This window comes from Arachis ipaensis, chromosome B02 (genome assembly GCF_000816755.2).
Source record: "Arachis ipaensis cultivar K30076 chromosome B02, Araip1.1, whole genome shotgun sequence".
NCBI classification, from domain to species: Eukaryota; Viridiplantae; Streptophyta; class Magnoliopsida; order Fabales; family Fabaceae; genus Arachis; species Arachis ipaensis.
The window spans coordinates 94084697-94094393 of NC_029786.2; the positions used below are offsets into that span (position 1 = coordinate 94084697).

At 36.1% G+C, this 9697-nt stretch overlaps 2 protein-coding genes across 3 annotated transcripts in view; one reads left to right on the forward strand and one right to left on the reverse strand.

Moving 5' to 3' along the window:
- Positions 886-4696, forward strand: LOC107625783 (pyruvate decarboxylase 2). 2 transcript variants are annotated; one of them, XM_021116202.1, is made up of 6 exons: positions 886-1572; positions 2449-2612; positions 2736-3386; positions 3740-3872; positions 3969-4157; positions 4267-4696. In XM_021116202.1, exons 1-6 carry the CDS (start codon positions 1048-1050, stop codon positions 4435-4437), a joined length of 1833 nt encoding a protein of 610 aa, XP_020971861.1. In that variant the 5' UTR covers positions 886-1047; the 3' UTR covers positions 4438-4696. The 2 variants fall into 2 exon arrangements, with proteins under 2 accessions (XP_020971861.1, XP_016183981.1); XM_016328495.2 differs by having other exon boundaries at positions 887-1572; positions 3755-3872.
- The window catches only part of LOC107625784 (transcription factor bHLH140), a 4347-nt gene continuing 654 nt past the window's right edge, over positions 6005-9697 (reverse strand). The window contains exons 2-5 of the mRNA XM_016328497.2: positions 8221-9182; positions 7035-7704; positions 6772-6942; positions 6005-6289 (exon numbers count right to left, since the gene is read on the reverse strand). Coding sequence (XP_016183983.1) covers positions 6005-6289; positions 6772-6942; positions 7035-7704; positions 8221-9182 — 2088 coding nt within the window. The remainder of the gene's footprint in view (positions 6290-6771; positions 6943-7034; positions 7705-8220; positions 9183-9697) is intronic.

A 9697-nucleotide genomic window follows, 5' to 3' on the forward strand; every position in this document is an offset into this window, starting at 1 on the left:
TTTGCAGCAAAAATAAAAAGAGATAAAAAATTTGAAAATAAGGAAATAATTAATGAATTTAATTTTAATGCGTGTAAAGTAGTTTTACATGTGCATCCGATTACCTAACACCACAAAAATAATTATTTTTTACATTAATTACTGCATAAATAATCATTGGTAGCATTTGGTAGCGAGATAGAGACTACGGGTGTTCGCGGTGTGGTTTGGTTCGATTTTAAGGAAAAAAGTCATCCGATCCGATCGCTTAATTTATGTGCGGTGCAGTTTATATTGGATAATTTTTTTTTTGGAAATCCGATCCGATCCAATTACAAGCCGCTTGGATCGGTTTGAATTTCCGGTTTTTTAAATAAAAAAATTAAATACATATAATAAGTCTCAACATCAAATTTTAAATAATTAACAATGGCATAACAAGTCTTAACAATATCTTAGAAAGCCAACGATAATATAATAATGGAAATAAAATTATAGATTAGTTAAAATAAATAAATAAATAACATTTTGAATATAAAATATTTATTAAATAATAATAATACATGAATAATAGAAAAATGTATAACAAATTGAACATGTTATAAATATAATTGTAAATATAATAATAAAATAATAATATTATAGCACATTGTGCAATTTGGATTGTATTGGATTGGTTATGAAAAGTAGATCCGACGATCCAATCTAACAATTTGCAAAAAATAGAATCAAATCAAATCCGAATGCACCACGGCCATCACCAAAACAAAACCAAGAAACTCCAAAAAAACCGAATACCGCCCCTTGTAATGCCATTTCCATCTCTCATCCCACTGTCTTTTTCATACCACTTTCCCAAGTAACACTACAACTACGTACAGACATACACCCTTATATATAAATTCCCCTCTCATCATTTTCCACAACACAACACAAAACAAATTCACCAAATCAAATCTCCAAATCCCTTCAGAATCATTCTTCTGTTAGAGACAAGTATTCCATTCGAATCGATATAGTTCAGTGGTAAAGCATTTGATATTGAGACGGTTTGTTATTTACCAAGGAATGGACGCAATGTTAGGATCCTTAGATGCATGCAAGCCAGCGTGCAACGACGTAGGATCCTTACCAAACGGCACCGTTTCAACAATCCAAGGCACACACTCTTCATCTCTCGTCACACCCTGCGACGCCAACCTAGGCCGCCACCTGGCACGGAGGCTGGTCGAGATTGGCGTCACGGACGTTTTCTCCGTCCCCGGCGACTTCAACCTGACGCTCCTCGACCACCTGATCGCCGAGCCCAACCTCAACGTGATCGGGTGCTGTAACGAGCTCAACGCCGGGTACGCAGCGGACGGGTACGCGCGGAGCCGGGGCGTGGGCGCGTGTGTGGTGACGTTTACCGTTGGAGGATTGAGCGTGCTGAACGCGATCGCCGGAGCGTACAGCGAGAACTTGCCGGTGATATGTATCGTCGGGGGACCGAACACGAATGACTATGGGACCAACCGGATCTTGCATCACACCATTGGCTTGCCGGATTTCACCCAGGAGCTTCGCTGCTTCCAAACTGTTACTTGCTACCAGGTAAATCATTATTAATTAATTTAATAAATAATAGTAAGTACTGCAATTTTTTTTAATTAACTTCAAGGTTTTAGTTATCAACCATATTAAAAATACAACGAATTAAAGGTTCATTATAGGTATAAAATATCAAAAATGCTATTTGTATCTCAAACCAGCTATAAAAATCAGCTATATTCATTTTTAATATTTATTTTGTATTTTAGCGTACTAATATATTTTATATTAGTACGGTTGATATATAACATGTATGGATTATTTTTGTGTTTACTTACTGTCTTTGGTTAACTATATCATATAGTGATTTTTATTATCTAAATATTACCGCCATTCGAAAATGAAATGTTTCTATTATTTGTATCTTGAATACGTATTTGGAGACTGTGTGTGTCCGGATACAGTTGTTTAGATTCGTTATTTTTATTTTAATGGATTATAAAGAAATTAAAGCATTTGTTTAAAAAAAAGTTATAAAGTAAAATTTGACGTATTATGATTTGTGTGACATTATATGATTGCATCACTATGATTTTTTCTTCTTTGTTTATTATTATTTTTTAAGAAAAATGAAAACATGCCTCAATTTGAGTCATGATACTTTATTCTATGTTGATCACTCGTCCTTGTTTGAAGTCAAACGTTCTGGATGTCTAGTAGTGCTTTATTTTACTGAAAGACATTATATTATTGGCAATGCTTGATTATATATAGCATAATCTTTCCAGCATAGGTAGACTATTTTGTGATTTTTGTTTGGTTACAAATATGAAATTAAAGGGGTATTTGGGTTTGCATATATTATTATTATTATTCTTTGATGCTGAAATGTGAGCTTAATGTGTAATTACTAGTTTTTCTTATTGATTTTGATAATAGGCTGTGGTTAATAACCTGGAAGATGCTCATGAGATGCTTGACACTGCAATCTCAACCGCACTGAAAGAAAGCAAACCTGTTTATATCAGCATCAGCTGTAACTTGGCTGCAATTCCTCACCCCACTTTCAGTAGGGAGCCAGTTCCATTTTCATTGTCTCCAAAGTATGATTCTCATCTTCTTTACTTAATTTTATTTTATTTTTCTTTACCACTGAATTGCATCTTCTTTATGTTTAAGAAGATTGTAATGATCACTAATATATTTTCTTTTGATGAATTTCACAGATTGAGTAATCAAATGGGGTTGGAGGCAGCAGTAGAGGCTGCAGCTGACTTCCTAAACAAGGCAGTGAAACCGGTACTCGTCGGCGGTCCTAAGCTGAGAGTGGCCAAGGCTAGTGATGCCTTTGTTGAATTGGCTGATGCATGTGGCTATGCTTTTGGGGTGATGCCATCGGCTAAAGGACTAGTCCCTGAGAACCACCCTCACTTCATCGGAACATTCTGGGGCGCCGTGAGTACCTCATTCTGCGCCGAGATTGTAGAGTCTGCTGACGCATATTTGTTTGCTGGACCAATTTTCAATGACTACAGCTCAGTTGGGTACTCACTCCTTCTCAAGAAAGAGAAGGCCATCATTGTGCAGCCGGACCGGGTAGTGATCGGAAATGGACCTGCATTTGGATGTGTTCTGATGAAGGATTTCCTTAAGGCGCTTGCGAAGCGTCTTAAGCACAACAACACTTCATATGAGAACTATTACAGGATCTTTGTCCCTGATGGAAAGCCTATCAGCTCTGAACCAGGAGCACCTTTAAGAGTCAATATTCTGTTTCAACATATACAGAATATGCTGTCTAGTGAAACTGCTGTTATTGCTGAGACAGGGGATTCATGGTTTAACTGCCAAAAGCTGAAATTGCCAAAAGGATGTGGGTAAGTAGCTTCAAAACTGTGTCATAGTATGTCTCTACCTCAGTTATCATACTCTCTCTGGTTCAATAATAACTATCCACATTGATAAATGGTAAGTGCACACAAAAAATGCTTACAAAAATTGCTATCCGGTAACAAAATTATTATATCCACACAAAAAATCAACCACCAAATCAGCCACTGTGAATTTTTGTATATATTTAACTCATTTTTAATGTAAATTTTGTATTCTAACATGTATTCTATATGGTTAACTAATTTGGTACTGATCTTTATTGTACATGATTGATCTGATAGTTATTATTGGACGGAGGGAATAGTGTGGGAATAGTGTTTATAAGTTTTTAAGAAAGTTATGTTGATAACAGGTATGAGTTCCAAATGCAATATGGCTCAATTGGATGGTCTGTTGGTGCAACTCTTGGTTATGCACAGGCTGTGCCTGAGAAGAGAGTGATTGCTTGCATTGGTGATGGAAGCTTTCAGGTTTGTCTTTGCATGATTTCTATCACAAGAAACTTGTTTTTTAACTTGAATTTATTATGGTGTTCTTATTATTGATTTTTGAATTCTATACATTAGGTGACAGCTCAGGATGTGTCTACAATGCTGAGATGTGGGCAGAAGACCATAATCTTCCTGATAAACAATGGTGGATACACCATTGAAGTTGAAATCCATGATGGACCATACAATGTGATCAAGAACTGGAATTACACTGGCTTGGTTGATGCAATCCACAATGGTGAAGGAAAATGCTGGACCACTAAGGTGAGGCCCTTAACATAAATTCAACATTGTTGTCAAAACTTTGAATAATTCTATTCGACTTGAAAATATATTTGATATATTGATTAATGTAATAATGTTTTTGATACAGGTCACATGTGAAGAGGAGCTTGTTAATGCAATTGAAACAGCAACAGGAGCAAAGAAGGATTGCTTTTGCTTCATTGAGGTGATTTGTCACAAGGATGATACAAGCAAAGAATTGCTTGAATGGGGTTCTAGGGTTTGTGCTGCCAATAGCCGTCCACCAAATCCTCAGTGATCCTTTCTATCAAGTTGAGATTTTCTTTAGGAGATGCTTCTACATGAGAGGAATTTTTTTCTTGATTTTAAATGGCTTATAAATATAATGAGCATTTTATATAAGTGAGTGGATAGGACTAGCTTGTTTCTATGTAAATTCATTCATCTAAGTTAAAATCATTCTGCTGCGGGTTTCTTTTTAGCTGCAATGCTTCTGAATCATTATTATGTAGAGCATCTTTTATGTTTCAATAAAGAAAATTTAGTGTTTTACTTGCTTTCGAAGTTTCAATTATAATCACTATTTTCTTTGTTCTTAATAACTCTTTAACCGTTTATGTAATATTGTTAATTTCAAATATTCATCTTATGTGACAGAAGAATTACATTGTAGGCAAGTTCAATCTTTATCTTAAAACTATACATATTAATTATTCATCATTAGATCAATTCAAGTGTCTTAGCTTAGGTCCGTTATTTATGCAAAAGTGTTCAATATGTACTGTGTTAAAAATAATTGAGGACTTAGAAACCCTTTTTTTTTAGTATTCATCAACCTCCACTCCTGCAGATTAAAAATGAGTAGCATTATTTTACTTGTCTCTTCATTCTACGTCGTTGGATTCCCTGACGTCAGAAGTTCAATTTCAATTTTCAAGTAACATAAGAGGATCTGATTTTCTTCTATTTTAATTATTTATTACTTTCACACCTGCACAACAGAAAATTACAAAATTCTTATTTTTCTCTGACACCCAACTTAAATAACAGATTTTTCAATTTCGTAAAAAAAAATGAATTTTCTGAAACTACAAACGTGACTCCCACTATTTGGTTGTTACTGCATGTATATTTTCACCATCAGAGATACCGATCATAAGTTCATTACAAGGGAGATTAAACCCTACCACTTGAAGGAGTTACATCATAATTATTATATATTAATTTATATTTATTAAAGTTACTAATTTAAAGAATATGTTTTACCGTGGCACCAACTAGAACGACAATGTCATAAGTGATTAACCGCAACTTAACTTTGATAAGGATGGATCTATGACTACATGAGGAGATTTAACAAGTCTACAAAAATTTGGGTGTTGTATGTTTAGATTATTTTATTATTATTTCTTCTATTTTAAATTTTTAATGACTGTATACCAAAATTACACACCTTTCTAGATGTTCAAATATAATTTGTCTAAAAAGAATAAATAAATAAATCTTGATAAAGCTAATGAGAAGAATCAAAAGTTGAATGTGCTTGTCTAGCCCAAATCAGTTCTCGAAGCAACAAAACAAAAGGGAACATTAACTTTGCACAAAACTTCTCCACAACATTGTTAATGATAACTACTGTATATTAATTTGAGAAAATTCAAGCCGTGTAATTTAGCCACTAATTAATATAAGGTGATCATGGGTAGATAAACTAGTTTGTCTTCTTTTCTCTTCGGATATATAGGCGGGAAACAAAAACAAAAAATCTACAATGCAATCCTCAATTATACACTGGAGTTTCCCCTAAAGTACCAAAAAGGATAACTCAATTAGTCTAGCATAGTAGCAATGTAAACAAAAGCTTGTCATTCANAAGCAGGAAAAGGAGCTTTGCAGCTGCCAATATGCGATTTCAACCGGGGTATGTTTGGATGCGCACTTCTACATCTGTGGCACCTCAACTCCATGGACAACAGCTTATCATCATCTTTCAGTGTTGCTTTCCCGTGACTAGAGACCTCATCCATTACGTCTATCGAGTCGCGAAAGAAAGCAGTGTTGAATGAGTTCCAGTGCTTCTTGTTCTTCAAATGTTTTGAATCAAAGTCCTGGCTGATAACATGTAAATGCAGTTGTCGCATTGACGGAGCCTGGAGAAAAGAGAGACATCCATAAGGCTCAGCATGCATGTATAAAAGAGAGATTATCAGCTATGCAGCTCCTTAAAATTTTGGTTTTCATATAATAACCTAAAAAAATTGGAATAAAAAGCTTAAACAAAAGCATTCATGGGAGTTACTTGTAGATGCAACTTCTCCCCCAATACTAACAGGCTAACACATGGATGAGTAAATTTTATGAAAGCATATTTCTTCCACATTTTCAAAATATTCATTTTAACCATTTTCCTTGGTGAACCATCACTTCAAGTAGTCTATAGTCTATTACTAGTTCAATTTAACCACCTCTAAACTCAAAGACAGGATTCCTTTCTATTTTATTTTTTTTTTTGAAAATTGAGAACGTATTTGCCAATGTCATTCACGAACCAAGCCCCTGCGACTATATTTTACTTCCTATTTTGGGTGGATGGATAGGGGATAAACTAGTCTTTAATAAATACAGTGCATACTGAGTGATATCCAAGGCGAAAGACCAGTGAAGCATTCTCATCTAGGAACTTCCTGGCCCACTTTAAACCCACATCATGCATCTTCTTCAGCAACTGAATGTGTTCTTTCTGGACATCTTCCAGGCAATCAACTCCTCGGGTACGAGACAAAATGAGAACATGTTTCTTTGCCTGCAAAGCAATACAGTTCCTTCGTTAGCAGTGTCAAGCATGAAATGAAAAATGAAATAAGGAGGGAGAATAGGGATAGGGAATGTTTTGACCTTAGGATAGAGATCATTCAGAACAACAACATCCTCTGAAATCTCAAGCAAGTCATTTTTATGCTTCTCAGGATGCATAGCCATTTGATGAAGAGCTTGTGCCCATGATCCCCATGCCTTATTCATGCTCCCATCATTTCTTCTATGCTCCGAATCTACCCTTTCGTCTCTAGAATCAGAGCTCACTCCAAAACTATCCTGAATTCCCTTACATTTTTTGCTCTTCTCAGACCCATGATCGGCATCTCTCTTGGTCTTTTGATCAATATTTGTCAAATTATTTCTGGAATGACATTCAGATTTATCCTGCAATTTCAAAGCCTTTTTTACAATGTTTTCATTTTCTTCTCTAGATTGCCCTGCCTGGGTCCTCGTAATTGATGCAAAGCCTTCAAATAGGGAAGCATAAGCATCTTGAAGAATTTTGCATCCTTTTTCATAATCATTGTTAAGACAATTTGGTCTTTGAGGGTTCATATTAGGTCCAAGAACATGTATGACATGGGTTACACCCTCTGTAACAAACAAAGGAGAAGATGCAGGTAGAGGGACAACAACAGCATTTCCAGGTGAAAGAGATTTTGCTCTTTCTTTGGTTGCAGACTCCAGTTCAGGACCCGCAGCGTTAAAAATGGCTGCATTAACACCTCCACCACCAGGTTTTAACCGCCTGCAAAGGAGCATTCATTTGACAAAAAGGACATGTTAAAAATGGAAGTTCATGAGACAAAAATATACTCTATCAGAGTCAGTTACATGTTAATAAGATCGGAGTCTGTGGAAAAACAAGTCTATTTAAGAGATCCACATTATCAGGATGCATGCATTGGCAGTTGAATTGTGTTAGAAACTGAAGTTGCATAATACGTATTATGTAACTAAAAAACAAAATAATTCAGTAGATTCTTAATTGATATGTAAGCTTGATTCTAGATCTGATGATAACATTACACTTGATAGACATTTCATTGTGTGAGTTCAGACTTCAGATACCCAGAGAAAGTGGAAATTCTAACAAATGCAACAGGGCTTGCCATCTAACATTCATCGTCGTCTAACATATGCATATGGGTGAGAGTTATCTTCTAATGAGTTTGTTTACTACAGATCTACTTCAATTAGATGGATTCATCTTACAACAAAATTCTCAATTATGTTCCGATAAACTGAAATAATAGAATCTTACCAGTTGGCAGCATTAGCTATGACATTACAGTTTAAACCTCCTGTAGAATGAAGTTTAGTAATGTCACCGACGTGGGTAAGAAACTTTTGGGTATCAATGTGTTTTTCAGATGCTTTGGCTTTAACTAAGGAAAGAATCTTTGATTTATGAGTCAAATCAACCAGCACAAGTCTAGCATTGCCAAGCTTAGCTGTAAACTCCGCAACCTTCTCAACAATAATATCAGCTGCCTTTTCATAATTGAATTGGAAATCAGATGTTGAAATAGATGGAAATGCCAGAGTGGGAGCATCATCCAGAGAAACTCGACTGGCATGGGAACCATCGAAGGCCACTTCCTGGCTTTCTCCTTCCTTTGACTCTAAGTTGGGATTATCTAGAATTGGGGATGCCATTTCTACATCTTTGTGGAAATAATCATTTTTTCCAGGATTTTGGGACGTAGTGTCTCCACTTCCATCAGGTCTTGCTGCTGCATCAGGGGCTGGCACCTTTTTGAGGAACTTCATTATACCAACTTGAACTTTTGAATCTGGATTTTTCTGGCCAAAGCAGCCACGTGGGAGGTTATCCAGTGGCCCAAGTGAGCCGTATGTATTAATGGCACCTTTGACATCACTCTCACTCTGACAAAATGTTATCCGGCTATAGCCTTCGCTTAATTTGGGCAGCTCTTTCTTTTGAAGCATTCTATTCACAACTGCTGCAGCTTTTCCACCCTGAAGGTTTCCTTCATGGCCAGTCCGTTTAACGGATCGAGAAATACAAAGTTTAGCAGGAAGATCAAGCACAACTGCATGCACATCGATTTTGTGCACATCACCTAGCTTTACGAATTCGGAGCGCTGCTCTCTGTCAAGATTGCACCTATCAATAAACACACTCTTATCATCCTTCAATGCACTAGCTGCACTGCTCAGACATTGAGCTTTACTTCCTGCTTTACCATTTCCAATGGTATCCTGAAAGGCATTATAACCTACATTAGATCAAATCCAAAACTCGATACAGGTCATAAGGGGTTCAAAGTAATGGGCAATCATTGGCAGTAACAGCTGCTCTGCTCACAAAGCAAAACTGTCTAAACCTCACTCTCCTCCCGTTGCACAATGGGCTACTCTTTTTGAGCTTAACAACTAATTAAGATCTCTTAAATTAATAAGTTCTCAAGGGTACAGATCATCATTATATAATTGATAAAAGAAGCACTGATTAACCAGAAGCAGTCTTACTACCTGTGTGGATAACACCACTTACAACACCCCCTCCCTCCTCTTTTCTGAATATCAAGAGTCACATTTTTAACATTTTGCCCTATTTGAGAATAGAATTCATTACGTCTCAAAAAGCCATTTTTTAGTTCATCATGAGAAGTTAAAATATCTAATTTCTCAAGAAAAGCACTTCTTGAAACACACAAAGCAACAATCCTTACCCCCTCCCCCTTCCTCCCACAATTTGTTGAATAAATTCGGGA

Coding starts and splice junctions, on each gene's coding strand:
- LOC107625783 (XM_021116202.1), top strand. CDS start 1,048: ATGGACGCAATGTTAGGATCCTTAGATGCATGCAAGCCAGCGTGCAAC. Junction 2,613..2,735: donor CCATTTTCATTGTCTCCAAA/GTATGATTCTCA, acceptor TGAATTTCACAG/ATTGAGTAATCAAATGGGGT. Junction 3,387..3,739: donor AAATTGCCAAAAGGATGTGG/GTAAGTAGCTTC, acceptor TTTTTAAGAAAG/TTATGTTGATAACAGGTATG.